The sequence below is a fragment of the Volvox carteri genome (assembly GCF_000143455.1).
Source record: "Volvox carteri f. nagariensis unplaced genomic scaffold VOLCAscaffold_101, whole genome shotgun sequence".
NCBI classification, from domain to species: domain Eukaryota; kingdom Viridiplantae; phylum Chlorophyta; class Chlorophyceae; order Chlamydomonadales; family Volvocaceae; genus Volvox; species Volvox carteri.
In genome coordinates this window covers 39,992-56,590 of record NW_003307644.1, presented here as the reverse complement: position 1 = coordinate 56,590, position 16,599 = coordinate 39,992, and the positions used below count along the sequence as shown (strand labels likewise).

The 16,599-nt window shown below is 51.6% G+C and overlaps 1 protein-coding gene across 1 annotated transcript in view; it reads right to left on the bottom strand.

Moving 5' to 3' along the window:
* Window positions 1-3,357: 3,357 nt before the first annotated feature.
* VOLCADRAFT_99977 (uncharacterized protein) overlaps window positions 3,358-16,599 on the bottom strand; it is a gene marked incomplete at both ends in the record, with an annotated part of 41,726 nt that continues 28,484 nt past the window's right edge. Inside the window, 19 exons of the mRNA XM_002958636.1 lie at window positions 3,358-3,483; window positions 4,005-4,175; window positions 4,534-4,611; window positions 5,004-5,063; window positions 5,552-5,614; window positions 6,055-6,119; window positions 6,291-6,357; window positions 6,870-6,975; window positions 7,465-7,909; window positions 8,168-8,314; window positions 9,937-10,183; window positions 11,074-11,333; window positions 11,831-11,981; window positions 12,462-12,539; window positions 12,893-13,191; window positions 15,073-15,157; window positions 15,286-15,405; window positions 15,547-15,621; window positions 16,017-16,073. Of these exons, the coding sequence (XP_002958682.1) occupies window positions 3,358-3,483; window positions 4,005-4,175; window positions 4,534-4,611; window positions 5,004-5,063; window positions 5,552-5,614; window positions 6,055-6,119; window positions 6,291-6,357; window positions 6,870-6,975; window positions 7,465-7,909; window positions 8,168-8,314; window positions 9,937-10,183; window positions 11,074-11,333; window positions 11,831-11,981; window positions 12,462-12,539; window positions 12,893-13,191; window positions 15,073-15,157; window positions 15,286-15,405; window positions 15,547-15,621; window positions 16,017-16,073 (2,700 nt within the window). The remainder of the gene's footprint in view (window positions 3,484-4,004; window positions 4,176-4,533; window positions 4,612-5,003; window positions 5,064-5,551; window positions 5,615-6,054; window positions 6,120-6,290; window positions 6,358-6,869; window positions 6,976-7,464; window positions 7,910-8,167; window positions 8,315-9,936; window positions 10,184-11,073; window positions 11,334-11,830; window positions 11,982-12,461; window positions 12,540-12,892; window positions 13,192-15,072; window positions 15,158-15,285; window positions 15,406-15,546; window positions 15,622-16,016; window positions 16,074-16,599) is intronic.

Genomic DNA, 16,599 nt, shown 5'->3' with positions numbered 1-16,599 from the left:
GACGCCCGTGTTTACTGCCCCATCGCGATTGTCTCCATATGAAGAACGTTGACGTGTGGCCCGCTCGCTGTTGACAACCGGAGTGGCGTCATTGTCGTCGGCTGGCTGCAGCATTGCGCCCACATTGCCTACGACCTCTAGGCCGTCTTCATTAACGTCACTAATCGCTTCAGTAAAGTTTAATATTTTCTTTAATGGCCTTTCACGCTTTGGGAGCTTCGGGTCCGAATATTTTGCAGCGTTTGGTCCGGTCAGAAACAGTCCGATTCCTCGTTGACTTTCGGGCGTGACCTTCCTAACAGTATCCGTGGCATTAAAGTACTATGATATGGTTAACATGTATGTTTCCTGTAAGATTCTAGCGGCTTTGGCATAAACAGTCCATTTTCGGCTGGAGGAATGAACTTGTACGGTCGGAACATTATTTATTCTTAATTTTCAGGACCGCGAACAATTTTTTATTCCGAAAAAAAAAGGTGGCGGGGGCCCCCTCCACCCGTACAGGCCGGTAGCTATGGTAGTGTCAACGTGGTGGGAGCTGTGCTTGTTGCAGCAGTGCTGATGCTGTAGGAGGTATGTTTGTCAGAGCGCGGGAGGCAGGAAGCAGGGGCTCATAACCTGTTGAAGAGAGGTAGCCATAGCCCTCAGACCTCAGACTCAGAAAGCTCAGAAAGGAGAGCAAGAAAGATAGAGAGAAACACTGCCGTGTTCCTGCCTTACTTTTATTTACTTGCTCTCACTTTCTTCGGGAATTTATGGCATTGAACGTCTCTGCTTCGCTGCAAGTGTGGACAGTGATCCATTGCAATTGGCTCACCTCTCAACCGTAAAAACGTGCATTCTATCTTCGACCCCCACACACAATCGCATCTGTAGATGCTCGAATCAAGGTGTTTAAGCACGGTATCCCTGCTTAAACTCTTCCTGCCGTGCCATATGGCACGGTATTGCAGAATCGGCCAGGGTGTGCAACTTTGTCAGCCTGCTTTTTATGTATCCAGTTCTATGTATCCAGTTTTACTTCATTTCATCATGTACCCGCTATAAAATTGCATTGGAATTTTTTACGCAATTGCATTGCCATCGCCTCGCGCCTGTACGGCAGTGTGTGTTTCCGTGTCACGGCACCCTTGTATTAGGACTGGGGCCCCGGTTACCGAGCCAATCACACGATTACAGCTCCACAATAAGGATTACGACACGGCCAAGAGGATTAGGATTGCGGTCCCCCCCCCAGGATTAGGATTGGGATACTGCAACGGGATGTGGATTACAACCGACCGCCCCTAGGATATTATGGATAAGACCACCACTCTGGATTAGGAATTAGAAGTGGTCTACCCCTGTTGAGATTAGAGGATGGCTGACGGTCGATGGTCGGTAGATGGCTGACGGTCGACCGGTACCCACCCCCTGGATTAGAGGATTAGGAAGGACCCCGTTGCAGACCTCTGGATGTGATCAACTAGGACACGATGTATAAACGATTAAATTACTTTTTACCGTCGGATAATTCGATTACATAGAGCTCTATGTTTGCTGCTGCTGCTGTTGTTGTGAAATACTGCTCTGCTTTGCGGTGTGCTGCGCGCATGCTAGCGAGCACAGCGCGCGTGGTGTATATGTCTAATAGTTATCTGCGTCTTCATCCGTATACATAAGACGTCGGTAATCAGTGCGCGTGCATTAATGACCACCACCACTCAATCGTTTGGCGTTACGCACCACGTACACATGTAGGCTTGTTGGCTACTGCTGCTGCCGCTGCTACTGCTGTAACGCTGTACTCTTATCTTGCGTCGTCCATACGTCGCATAATGGAGGAGTATATAAACTACAACTCATATCATTTGTTTTCAGCCATACGTATCTATCACACCATGTCACGATGTTGTAGCTGTCCATATGTGGTATCTTGTTGGTGCGGGATCTGCGGGACATCCGCCGATCTCGGTACTTTTCTGTGTAGTCGCGATATATATAACACCATATTCCTACTGCACATATACACATATACATACACATATACATAAATTGCGCGCAAATAAGACGCTCCGTCAGCATCTTCAGAATCCTTTTAAGCGTTTCACCAGCAGCAGCTGTCTACGTACTTCACATGATCGATGCATATACATGCGAAGCGCATTGATAACATACAGTAACACACTGCCACGCCCGCCGGCCCAGCCGCAGCCAGAGACGACTTCAAACAATTAATAGCCGCCGTACACGAAACCGGCCTTAATAATCAGCCACCTGTCGCAAAAAAACGGCGGTCTCTAATATCTAACTCCATGCACTTCATACCCTCTCATCATCCGCAAAAGTTCAAAAGTGCGTTTATTGCAAATATGCAGATATTACATACATATGCATGCTGCCATCCCCGCAGTTGGTTTTATTCCCTCTCACATATACATATATACATACGTATATATGCATTAAACACACACTCCCTGCTCTCTCACTCGCTCCGTTTTCGATGAACCAACCCCAAATGAACTCAAGGCCCCCCGTCCCCTCGTCTATATCTTCTTTGTGCTGATGATCCTACCATCATCGCCAAAATGCCTGACGAAGTCCCCACCACGCCTATCAGTGCTGTTGAGCACCACACACACACACAGCAGCAGTAAAGTAGAAGATATAGAGGCAGCAGAAGACACAAGAGAGAGAAACGAGCGCGACACCGAACGAGCGCAATGACAACAATGCGTAACAATTCGCATCGCCATCCCGCCGTCCCGCCATTTATTAACACCGCTTCCTCCTCCTCCTCCTCCTCCTGCGCCTCTGGTTCAACTAAAACCAACACAATCAACACAACCAGCACGCGACACTTCACTTCATGATGTTCCTCATCACCCACCTTCACGGAATGCCCCAGGAATGCCGTACAACCCCGCGAATGCCGTACGACCCCGACAAGATTGATTTTGTCACTAATAATACGAAAGAGAGTATTTAGAGAAAAACCGCGCGACACGGTGACAACAGCGACAACAAACCCTAAGTTAACAACTAACAGCGGTAACAACAACGACCCAAGTAGTAATTTGATATCAAATACCAGCCTTGTGTAGCAGCCCCCACCGCAAGAGAGCCCAACCACACGTCCACACGTCCACCGCACCCTTTATCCCTTTCCCCACCCTCCGTGTGTGTGTGTGTGTGTTTGCAATCAGAGTCTGTCCATTCCCCCTGGAGGTTAAACTCTGAGAGGTCAAACCCGTCACATCAACCGACCGCTACGTGCGCGCGCTTGTGTGTGTATATGTGTATCCCTCCTTCCCCCCTCCTTCCCCCCTCCTCCCCCTCCCCTTTCCCCCTCATTCGCTTAATACACTCCTCTGTGCTCTAGCTCCGTGTGAGCGGAGTGAGGGCGCCGTTGGCGCCTTCAGAGCCGCCGCCAGCAAGGGAGCCGCTGGCGGCAGGATGGTCTCCTTCTTCTTGGTGGTGGTGGTGGTGTTGTAGCGCGAGTGCCTAGTGAGGGCCCGACGGGGTAGGTGTGGCGAGGGGGTGAGACAGGGTTACTCGTGGCGGAGAGTGGACGTAGGTTGTGTATGTAAGTATGTATGTAAATGTTTGTATTGGAAGAAGGGTCTTGGGGGAAAGACGAACCACACGCGATTTAAGGGTCTTGGGGGCGGGGGGAAATCACGTGCATGGAAACCCTAGTAGGGTTGGGGGAGGGTGGGGTATAAATAAGTAGGGGGGTGGCAAAGTGAGGAGGCCGGGGGCGGCCACCCAACACGACGGGGGTTTCGAGGGGAGAATTTGTTTGGGGGGGGGTTGGGAAAACACGACGTATCCAAATTTCCTTTCGGGCTGGGTTTTTTTTTGTGTGTGTGTGGGGGGGAAAGGTTGTGGGTTCGGGCGGAAGTTTCCATGTCCAGGTGTCTTATTACGTATTTTCCTATTGGGGCCTCTCTTATAATTGTAATTGTAATGTTCCCTATTGGGGCTTCTCTTATGTACGGACGTCCTGTACGTCACGTACCCACCTCCTGCAACAGTACCAACGACTTGACCACCTCAGCAGCCGCGGGTCGACGGGTCGGCTCCCCCGCCCAGCACGACATCAGCAGCGCTCTAAGTTTCTGCGGACAGCGCTCCTCCGTCATGGGGTCGCCCATGGGTAGACGGGACTTCAGCACACACACTGCGAACGCGATCTGTTGGCGGTTGTGGCGGTTGTGGTGGTTGTGGCGGTTGTGGTGGTTGGGTTGGTTGTGGTGATTGAGGTACTGATTAACATAATACTGAGATTCTGGGTGGTGGTTTATGGCGATATGATGGGTGTGGGTGTATGTGTATGCCGGGAAGTGGACTGGGAAGGGGAGGTTGGCGATATAATGATGGTATCTTCCACCCCCCCCCCCCACACACACACACTTGGGCATTAAGTCAGAACTGCCAATCCCGTACACTGACCCCTCCTCACTGACCCACGATTGCCCTCTCATAGTGTTTACCCGTCAACACCCTGAAGTGCTTATTGTGGGTTACAACCGCCAACCGCCAACCACCCACCTGTGCCGTACTGCTTCCTTCCCAGGGCCTCCTGCCCGACAGCATCTCCCAAAGGATCACGCCGAACGAGTAAACCTCCTGATCGGTTAGTTGGTTAGTCGGTAGTTAGGAGAGTTAGTTGATTGGAAAGTTGAGTGTTACGTTAAGAGTCGGATGGGCAGTTGGCAAGACGGTTGGTTTGTTGGCTGGGTAAGCAACCGACACTGCGCAATAAAGAACCGCTGAAGAGATGATGATACGAATCCCGAATGTTGGTCACTACAGACAGACTGACGGACTGACGGACAGGGCGCCTGATCAGCCCCAGACAGACAGACTTACAGACTGACAGTCGATGCAATTGAATAGAATCGCAGGCAAATAAGAGGTCCTAGGAAGGCAGACAGATAAACGGACAGACAAACATAGGTAGACAAAGGTCAAGACATCCAGACAGACATCCGGACAGAAAGACAGACAGGCCCACTCACCGCTCGATCAGTCATGGTGGGGTTTTGCATGTCAAATGATTCCGGCGCAATGTACGGCGCCTGAAGTACGACAACCATGCGAAAATTGGTGGGTGAGAGGTAAAAGAAATCTCAGGTGTGACATCGTTATTTGACAAATTGAACACAAACATCAACAAACTGCCAGTTTAAAAAGAAAGAAGTAAACCAACTACTACTCCATCTCCAACACCACAGAAGATGCACACCTCGACCACATCAACGGACTTCATGCGATGCCGTATTTTTCAGTACGGCATCTCTCCTTACCCCGAGATTACCCGGTTGTTCTGCCCCGTCGCCCCTACTAGGAGGGGGCGACTAGAACGCCCAACACATAAAACACAAAAAACACATAACACGTGCACGCTCCCTCTCGCCTAATTTGCGGTCCATCACTTAAAAAAAACCAAACATGCTCTGATGCATTTTGTTGTGGCAATGTTGTTTTATTTTGTCCTCCAAAAACCGACGACCCCAACCACCAACAGAACATACATACGTACACACCCTCTTACAGAATAACTCACCGTGCCGATCTCTGCGTTTTTGGTTGCATGTACGGTAGTTTGAAGCCTCGACAGCCCGAAATCCTGTTCACATTTACATACATACATACATATGTACGCACACGCATACACACATATGTTTGGCCGGAATGCGTATTGAGAGGAGCTTATTATTTGTCAGGGAAGGAGAAAGGGGGGAAAGGAAGGGGGGAACTCCTATACCTTCCTCCTCAGTTGCTGCACTCGCTCAATGCTCTATCAGGCTAATTTCTATTACAAAGACAGGTAGACATAGATTTATATACAGACACAAACACACGTGCGGGAAAATTCACACCTATGGCGTTTTCCCCCCAGTCAAAAAAACACGAACACACGATCACACGAACACATGCCTCTTTTCTGCCCCATCACCCCTCTTCTCACTCCTCACTCATCTTGCCGCAACTTCCCCAGGAAATGTTCTATACCGTACGACAGCGCTGTGCGTCATCCATGTACGTTATCACTGTACGGCAACCCACCGCAAGCTTGGCCACGGGTTTGTCGCTGTACGGGTGAGAGATGAGCACGTTGGCTGGTTTGAGATCTGGGGCGTCGTACACACACACATACACACACGTGTCATACACTTAACAGGCTTACATTAGGAGAAAATGGCACATACATACAGATATACATGCATGCTGAATTCTTTTTATATTGCAAAATCTTCCGTTACAACTTCTCGTCCCATCACGCACTTCCCGTACCCAGCTACCTCGGTGAAGGACCGTGGGGTGCAAGTACGACAACGCCCGAGCTACTTGTACTGCAATGTGGAGCACCTAAGGGGGAAAGGAAAAGGTTCGGGGGGTTGGGGGTTTCGGGGTGCGGTGTGTGTGGGTGTGTGTGTGTATGGGGGGGGGGGAGGTTGGGAGTCCCCCATCTTGCAACAGCCAGCAGGTGCTTTTCAGGTGTTCTGGTGTGTGTGTGTGTGTGTGTGTGTGTGTGTGTGTGTGTGTGTGTTCATTTTTTATATGTGCATGACAAGTAACGAGTATGAAAACCGCAGTAATTGTGCGATAAAAGTTTAACAGATGTAACCTGTATTACACAGTGTAGTAGGTATTTTTACCACTCTTACCGCTTACTCCGGCTCTGGCCCCCTGGAGCCGCCCCCCTCACCACTCCACGAAACACACATACACACACGTCCCTTCCAGTTCGGACCTACAAGCCCTGAACCCCCAGGCCCCCAACAATTCCCTCTTTACACACACCCCCAAAAATAAATGTTCATCCCCTCCACCCCCGACCATTATCACCCACCGACAAGGCCGCTGTACCTGGCGCTTACCGTTGTCAGTGGCAGTTGAGATCCCGGTTGTCGGTTGACATCGCCGTACAATAACTTCTCCAGGGACGTGTCCATCAGCTCCATCACCAAGCACACTCGGGGAGGCCTTCGAAGTGTGCGGTTGTACAAGTATGTATGTTGTTACATACATACATACAAGTATGTATGTTGTTACATGGTGAAGCTTAACCACCAGCGGCCCCCTTTCCCGGGGCAGTCCCTGCTCTCCCCTGCTAGAGGGGCACCCTAATCCGTTCACCCCATCCGACTTCAGAATGGTATGTATGCATGTATGTAAGCATGTACGTACGTAAGTATGTATGTGTTTTGGAGGTAAATGGGTAGAGGGGAGGAAGGGGAGAAAAACTGGGGGGGGGAAATGTTTGAAAAAATTGGTGTTGGATCCCGACTCGGATCCGCAAAATTTTATCCAAATCCAAATCCAAAGCTTTCCAATTCCAAGGTTTAAACCTAGCTCCCTATGTTCCTGGCCTGGCCATCCCTGAAGTGAACCTCCCAGAACCCCAGATGTACGTCAGTCCCGTTTAAAATTCCCAGATAATAAATCAAATTAAACTAAATTTCCAGAACTTACAAGAGACTTGCCGCCATTAGCCGTACAATGTTGGGATGTTGACACCTCGCAAGAACCTCCACTTCCTGGATAAACGCCCGCCACGCCCGCATCGCCGGATCCGCCTCCGAAACCAAACCCAGATTTCCCCCCTTCCCCTCCCCCTCATCCCCCCCTTGTCCCCCCCCAAGCACCGAAAGCGCCGCCACCCCCGTCGCACCGGTCAACAGTCCCGTATTGAGAAGTTTGACCGCCACTTGCTCCCCGCCGTACACCCCCTTTACGACAACACCAAAAGCGCCTTTTCCCAACGTCACTGGTAGTAGCTGTACGGAAGCCCCTACGGCATGCGCGTCTAGGTTTATGCCCGGCTGTAGCGGCGTCAGGGGGGTCACTGGCAGCAGCGCTAGCTCGACTGCCGTACAACGGAGCTGAGAAGATAACGGCACGGAGGGCATGGAGCCGCCTGCGGTGTTTTTTCAGACGGTACGACACACATGGGGGGTGGAGGCTGGCGTGGGTGAGGGATGTGTGCAGGGGAGAAAAGGTTTTACAAACTGCGCCGATTGGTGTCGTGGATGGTGTGGGGAGGTGTACGGGAGTCAACTTGGGAATGCAGTACGGTTGGAGACGGGGAGATGAAAGGGAGATGAAAGTGCCGTACGGATTCAGGTAATAAAAGTCCGTTGTACCAACCAAATGATACATTTCTCAACATACTCACTTCGTTCGCTACCATGTACGACAGTGGCTGCGCCCGCGCTTGCGCCGCCGCCGCCGAAAGCAGGCGCACCAACCGCCGTCGTCGCCGTCGACGACGCGACATCCACTTCTTGGTCATCCGGCCCACATGCCGAAACGCTCGCAGCTCCTGCACAACTGCCGTGCAGTACGGCAGGCGGCCCGGTTTCGGCGCTCGGGCCTAAATCCAGATCCAAATTCAGGTGTGGAACCCCACCCTCCGGCGAAAAAGGGGAGAGGTCTTCGTACGGCAGCTGCTCACGCGGTTCCAAACTAAAGCGGCACCGCACGGGGGGGAGGGGGAGGGGGAGGGGGAGACCCGATGCGTGTCGGTGTGTATTGGAGGGGGGTGGACCTTGGAGGTCTTCCTCACCGGTATGTGTGTTTGTGTGTGTATGTGTGTGGGGGGAGAGGGGGAGATTGGTTCCCCCCGCCCCCCGGACATGAGCCATAAACACACACATAAATACAGTAAATTTATTTTTGTTTTATAATAAACATGTTTATTACAAATAGGTTTAAGGATTCATAACAATAATAAACAGGTTTTAATAATATATATTTAAAAAATTAATTTTTTTATTTTTACTAATTTACATATAATATGCATATACATATACATACATGTAAGGGTACAGAGTACAGGGGGTATAGGGTATAGGGTGTTTAGGGGGTATACCACATATATATACCACACTGTACATGAATATACTGTATATATATACGCTTACACACATATATACATGTATATATATGAAGCTAGCTCACGTCACTGTCATTCCCAGCTCACTTCATCCCACAACTCGATTCACAAAAGAATACAATGTACGACATACACATTCACATACACGCACGATACACACACACACATTCTAGCTACGCCCCCCTTCTCCCCCCCTACCTCCTCTCACGCTCCCCAGTGCAGCCCTTAGAAGGCCCCTGGGCGCCGGCAGTAGCGCTCTGCCTCCCTGGACTCCCCGGCTGCTGCTGCCGCCGCCGCCGCCGCCACCGCAGCCGCGACGCCACGAGGAAAACCCCCAGCGCCAGAATCGTAAGGCCCCCCAATAAGCCTTACGATTGGGTGATTTTGTTTACAACCATGGTTTCGGAGCATAGGAAGATAACCACGGTTCCGGAGCCGAGTTGAAGCGTGGTTTTGGCGCATTGGAACCGCCGTGGTTGATTCCGCGGGTCGTGGGAACAAGAGGGGGGTTGGGTTGGGGGAGTAGCAAGAGGGGCAGGGGAAGGGTTAGGGGAATAGGGGGGAAGCAATGAGGGGGGAAAGGAGACGTGTAGATGCAGATCGCGGTTTCGGAGCCATGCTGCTAAGGGGACGAATTCAATTCCGAAATAGGTGGGAGTTTATCGTATTCGTCCCCTCTGAAACCCGCCACATACATACACGCACACATACACACACATACACACACGCACTCGTGAACCACCTCAAGCAGTCACATCTTTTACAGTTTGTTTTCAATGGAGACTTCCGACACACGTCGCTGCAGCTGATGACTACGTTGGCGCTCACTTGGGCGTGTGAAGCTATTCTCGGGTATGTCGGTATTCACCATATTCGGCATATGAAGTCCCTCGTCACGGCTCCTCCGAATTCTCCGAAGATGATTATAAAGCACACATACATACACACATACATACGTACACACACACGCACACGCACGAGCTACCCCCTTTCCCCTTACTCCCGCCACCCCCCCAAACTGCCCCCTAAATCTGCAACCCAAACCTCACCCCCTAGCAATGGCGCCAGCATCGACGAACTGCCACCACCACCACCACTACGACCACCACCACCACTGCTACCGCCGCTGTCAGTTTTAGCACTTTTCACTTCAAGAGGAGCAGAAGAAGGTGGTGGTGGTGAGGTCGAGGCGGCGGAGGCGGCGGCGGAGATGTAGGGCCATGGGAATAGGTGGTAGTAGCAGGCGACTGGTGAGACATACGACTGCACACACTCCTCCGAAATCACCGTCGCGCACTACATTTATTTACCACGTGAAGAAGAGGCAAAAAGAGGGAAGATACATACATACATACAAGAAGAGGAGAAAAAGGAAACATATCATAATCATCAATAACATCATCATCAAGAGAAGGGAAGTTGGACAAATAGGGAAGGCGCAGGAAATTTTTAAAATTATCAGAGCACATCCAGACACACAGGAAATATGCTAACGCGCTGCATAATATCCATAAAACGTTCCAGGATCGATCCCATCAAAGAGCGGGATAATTCTCTCACACCAGAAATGCCGAATGGATTCCCCCATGCCAAAAAAGAACGGTGAGGATGGCGGCGGTGGCCCCCCACCACTGGGAATAAACATCGGGGAAGATGGTCCAGGGGGGGGAACTCAGAGTTTGCCAGCAGCGGGGGCTACTAGTAGGAGAGGACACACACACACACACAGACACACACACACACAGACACACACACAGACAGACACACAGACAGACACACACACAGACATACACACACAGACACACACACACACACAGACACACACACACAGACACACAGACACACAGACACACACACACACAGACAGACACACAGACATACACACACAGACAGACACACAGACAGACAGACACACAGACAGACACACACACACAGACACACAGACATACACACACAGACAGACACACAGACATACACACACAGACACACACACAGACAGACACACAGACATACACACACAGACAGACACACAGACATACACACACAGACAGACACACAGACATACACACACAGACAGACACACAGACAGACACACAGACAGACATACACACACGGGTGTGTGTCAACCTGTCAAGCTGTAAATTAAGTGGCCGCATAAGTGCCTACTTCAAGTGCCCCCACTGTACCTTGTAATGGCAGTTCCGAAACCACAGCATGTACCCCGCTGGAACGGGTTGTAGATGGGAATCAAAGTTGTACGCAAACATAGCCAAGTCCCAATATGTTCCCACGGCGGCCCAACATCGCTGCATGACGGGTGCCGTACTGCCGTTCGCACAGTTGGGGGATTGGGGGAAGCGGTTGTTGGATTGGTTGCCCGGTAGTTGGGGTGGTCGAGGGAGGGAGGAGGTGGAGACGGTGGTGATGGACAGTGGCAGACATGTTCCTACGGGGTTCGGGGGGGGAAGGGGGGAGTACGGGGGCTTGGGGGTTTAGGACGTACATACATACATACAAGCGGCCATAGATACCGTCTAGCTGGCGCGCCAGCCCCCGGAGGGGAGCGCTGATGTGTGCCGGCCGTCGTTTCCCGTGCGGCCTGACCCGGGGCCGGAGTGCACGAGACTAACCAGCCGTATGCACCCGCCCCCCGCGCTGTGTTTCGGCCCTGGGCCCCCGGCTTTTCAGCCCACAATGTAATCAACGTCATACAGAGTGCGAGTGGTAAAAAGAATTTGCATAACTTGAGTTGGTTGGTAATGTTTGTTGGGCATGGTTGGTTAGTTCTGGTTAATGTTGGTCAGTTAGGTACTGGCGCGGAGGTACCTCGGCCGTAAGTCCCCAAGTGACGCTTCTGTGTGCTGCATCTAGTTATCATCCTCACACTTCAACAATTGCATTCACTAACCAAGTCCCAACCGAATTAACCAACTAACCACTCACGCTGCACTACAGCCATGTCATCCAGAAGCAGCAGACCTGGAGCGCTGCTCTGTTGTTCTCCTCCTCCTCCCTCTCCTCCCCCCTCTCCCCCTTCACTTGCCGCCCCTGAAGCTGTTCTCCCGCTGCTCGCTAGCATGTCGAATCCAGGCGCCTGGGGGGGGGAGGTAGGGGGTAATAACAATAGGTTTAAAATCAAACCTATTCTTTAAAATTTTGAAAATATTGGATGGTAAACATTAAATTGGTGGCACGAGTAAAACCCAAAAACGATGCTAAGAAGGACGGAGCAGGGCAGCGGGGAAGGTAATATGATATAAGCGTTAGAAAGGCGTCCCATCGTACTCATCGTCGTACAAACGTAGTCGTACAAAAGGTCACCCTACGACGCATATTCGCGAGCGAGCCATCGTACTCCAGGCCGAATGCAGTTCTCCCTACCCTTCGAGACAAACGATCGTGCTACCCTCGCCAACCCTCCATCGCTCCGAAACCATATACCCTTCGTCCCCCTCGCCCCAGGAATGCCCCCCCAGGAAGAACAACAGTTGAAAGGTCGTTCAATAACGGTGTGTTCATAACCCGGGGGGCCCGGAAACCCCCCCTCCATCCTAGGCCCTCTCCCCCCACAAACCTGAAAGTACGCCCCCCTCCGCCAGTTCTGCACTGCTAGGTGTGTGAACTTGAGCATTATGCCCGGGCCCAGTTTGACCTGCATGCAGCAAGAGTGGATTTGTTCGGGTAAGGTCGTTGCAGTGGTTGATCGTTGCAGTGGTTAATAGCGTGTCTTTCTGCTGGTGTTTCCCTATCGCTAGCGTACGAGTCCGTAGTGCCACTCCATCATCCTTTTTCCCCACCCCCCATCCCAGTCCACTACATACACACATACATACACACATACACACCCCTCTGCCCTCCCCCCCGCACACCGGGTGGTGTGAACCCCAACCATTACAACTATCAACGACTATTATTACCAACCACTGCAACGCATTCCAACGCGAGTTAAGCAGGGAGGGTGAGGGGAGGGGAGAAGAGGAATGTGGAATGTGCGCTAGACCGCACCTTGTCTACGTAAAAGCCCAGGTCCAGCAAAGGCCATCTGTCGGCATCGGAGTACAATCCTGACACGGTCATGTTCCGCCACAGCGTTATTGGCGTTGGGTATGGTGACCAATCAGATTCGGTCATGTTGATTTCGTTTGCCAGATACGCAAGCTGGACGGTGGTGTTTGCGAATGCGGCAGCCAAATCTGAACCCGTCCAGCAGATGACCGCTGCTTTGCTATCAAAGTACAGAGGAACGCTGATGGCCGGACCCTGCTCTAACAATTGCGTAATCATTTCCGTGGGTTGCAAATGCGCTGAAAGGACCAAAAAAGTGAGCAAGCGGAGGCACCAATGCACGCGGCCGCGTGCGAAGAGCGCAACTGCTTCGTAATTAAAAAACATACTTCTCATATGCTATACAAATATACAAACGTGTTAGCTCGGGTCCATAGGTTCAGCCAGCGAAGTTGTCTCGGTGCACTGCACTAAGCTTAACGTTACGATTGACGTTATGCACCATAGCATAAAAAGGGAGATCTTCTTGAGAGGTAGCAGCTATCGTTCGCCTCCCAAGGCATGACTACCCTACTGAAAGCACTCTTACAAACAGCCCGTTTTAAGATTCCGTCCAGTTAATATTTTAGGATAACATCACCGTAAATTATGCGGAGTAACGTAAACGATAAGTTTCGACACAAAAAGTCACGGCTGCCTCATCACGCAAAACACATGCATGCTTCGCATACACGCATCAATGATGGCGCAAGCATGCTTAATGAACAGCTAAACCTTTCTGCAACATGTTTCATGTTTGTTACTGAAAGGGAACCAGGCCACACAAATAAAAATGCCGCATCATCCACATCATCTACATCCTGCCGGCACTGTCGTGACGCCAGCAGCCTCGCAAGCAGCAGCTGCAGCAGCAGCTGCTACCTGTAAATAGATTACCAGGACGCGTCAGGATCTAAACAGCAGCAGGCCAGCGCATGCATGCTATGGCTGTAGCCTCCGAGGTGAGTCGCCTCATGAGTTTTCAAATTCAGACCAGCTGTTGTCACTTGCTGTGGGGAAGCCAATAGGTGTTTTACTTATCATCGTCACTAGCAGCAGCAGGATCATCATTACCATTTATCATAATCATTAGCAACAGCAGGAGCAGCAGGAGCAGCAGCAGCAGCACATCGGCCTAAATGAATCTTATCATCACTGCTGAATGCTGCTGAATGCATCATCATGCATCAAGGCCATGATTCATGCGCGTGATTCAGGCTGTTCAGTACTCGCCAGTGGTTCGTCTTTACCCCCCTCCCACCCCGCGGAGCTGCATCACCGCGGCATCAGCGACCACGGAGGGCTACAGCTACAGCTACAGCTACAGATCCAAGCCAGCCGTCATCAGGGACAGGACCCAAGCCTGCGAGATCATCACCAGCCGCCGCCGCCGCCGCAGCAGCAGCAGTTCTATCTATCCCCTACTCTTTCCTATCCGTATCCTCCCGTGTGCCCGACGACCCTGACCGCCGCATCCTGACCGCTCTGCAACCCTCTTGCACGACATTGTGTCCTAATTAGGCCCTGTTGGAGCCTTTCACAACAGGAATTGTTCCCGACGTATATATGGCTGGAAAGATAATCCATAACACACAGCACGGTGTAGCTCTAACAAGGAGGTAAAAGACAGGGATGTCTGTCTGTCTGTCTATGTATGTATGTATGTATATTTATATATATATATATATTTAATTGAACTAAGCCGCAAAGTAATAGATATATACTGTACAGGTAACACAGCGCGGCTTAGTGTCCCTAAGATGGTGAGAGACAGGGCTAGGGTGATGGTGAATGATCAGAATGTATGTATGTCGTGTGTCATGATTAGCAGAAAGGTATCCGGGATTACGGAGTCGATATAAACCTGCGCCTGCGAATAGTAGCGTGCATCAACAAGCTTTTAGGGGTTTTATATCAAAAGCAAAACCTCTATCGGCATCCTCTATCCGTGCGCCACTAGTCCATCGGTAGGATATTTGCCTTCCAAGCAAAAGAGCGGGGTTCGACTCCCCGGTGGCGCAGGTACAAAGTAATAATAATACCGTACATAACAATTATGAGGGAACACAATTCGATTTTGCACGTCATAAACGTATCCCCCGTGCCAACGGACAGGTAAAAGAACCGTTGCAACTGCCGACCGGTAGTGAGTGAAGGCGACGTCGCGGCTGGTTCGGCGGTTTCGATCGGGGAAAGTAGTTTAAGGGGGAACTCTGCCAGCAGAGCCTAGTGGGAGAGGACACACACACACACACACACACACACACACACACACAAGCGTGTGAAGCCAGAAGGACGAGGATTTCAAAACCCTAGAACCCTAAAGCGACCAACTACCTACCTAACTAACCTACCTGGAAGTACTTGACGTCGCCGGCCGTCACCTGGCCCCCCGGCAGGAAGTGCTCCACCAGCCGCCCGAGCTCCTCGCGGGACAACCAGCCCTTGGAGCCCCCGTCGAAGTGGGAAAACACCTGAGGGGGAGATTGCGTAAATGTGGGTGTGTGTTTGCGTAAATGTGGGTGTGTGTGTGTGCGGCAAGCAAACTAGGCAGGTGGGAGTGGTGTGTGTGTGCGTGTGCGTGTATATGTATGTATGTGTTTCTGCCGGCGCACCTCCTTGCATCTCATCCGGTGTTGCTTCAGGTAGGCATCCAACGTCTCAAACAGGGAAGAGGCCATGGACCGTTCCTGTCGGAAAAGGGGGAGGTGAGGATGGACGTGGGCGTGGAAGTGGCGTGGAAGTGGGAGTGGGAATTACTGAAGGTGGAAGAGGGAGGGCCGGCGGGGGGGAGGGCCGGGGAAATCGCGTGCGAGGAAAAGCAGGGGCGGGCGGGCGGTGGGCAGAAGCCTCCTTCTGCCTCTCCTTAGGGAAAAGGAGAGGGAAAAACCCTAGTACGGAAAACACACGACACGTGTGAGGCGAGTGTGCATTGGAGGCGTTGAGGACGCGAGGGGTAATGAAGGAGCGTCGCCAAGGCGCTAACATTTCCCCCATCATCCCCCTTCGGAGGGAGGTGGGCGGGTATGGCCTTTCTAGCTTCACTTTAGCTTCCCCCCATAGTACGGCCCCCCGCCTGCCGTACCTGGATTACAACCGTGCCGTCCCGGTACACGCCCGCCAGACGGGGCCACTCGCCAGCCTATCCAATACCGTTGTCGGTCGACAGTTTTGGCAGTTGTTAGTTGACGGATTCAGGGGGAACCGGGAACGGGGGGGCGGGGAGTTATTATATGGACGGGGGTCCGTACGACACTGGTAAGCACCTCGTCCTCCTGTATGTCTGTCAGGTGAGCCGTACAGGACGTCAAACGGCCTCACTCCGCGCCACAATAATATCAGTTCGCCGTTCACGGGCCCCTGGCTTTTCCGGGCGCCCTACTACGCATCTGTAACCGCGGAATTCGTACTGTGTACGTGCGTACGCCTCCTCAATCTGGTTCGTGTTCAAACCCCGTCACATTCACATTTGTTTAGTCTGTGGATACGTGTGGCTCGGCGCCGTGTGTTTTCCCCATCCATCGGCACTCCCCCCAACACCTACCTACCTACCTACCTATATATGCCACCTACCTACCTTGCCCCCCAGCCATCCCCCCCTCTCTCCCCCTGCTTCGTGGTTGTATGTATGTATGTATGTATGTATGTATGTATGTATGTATGTATGT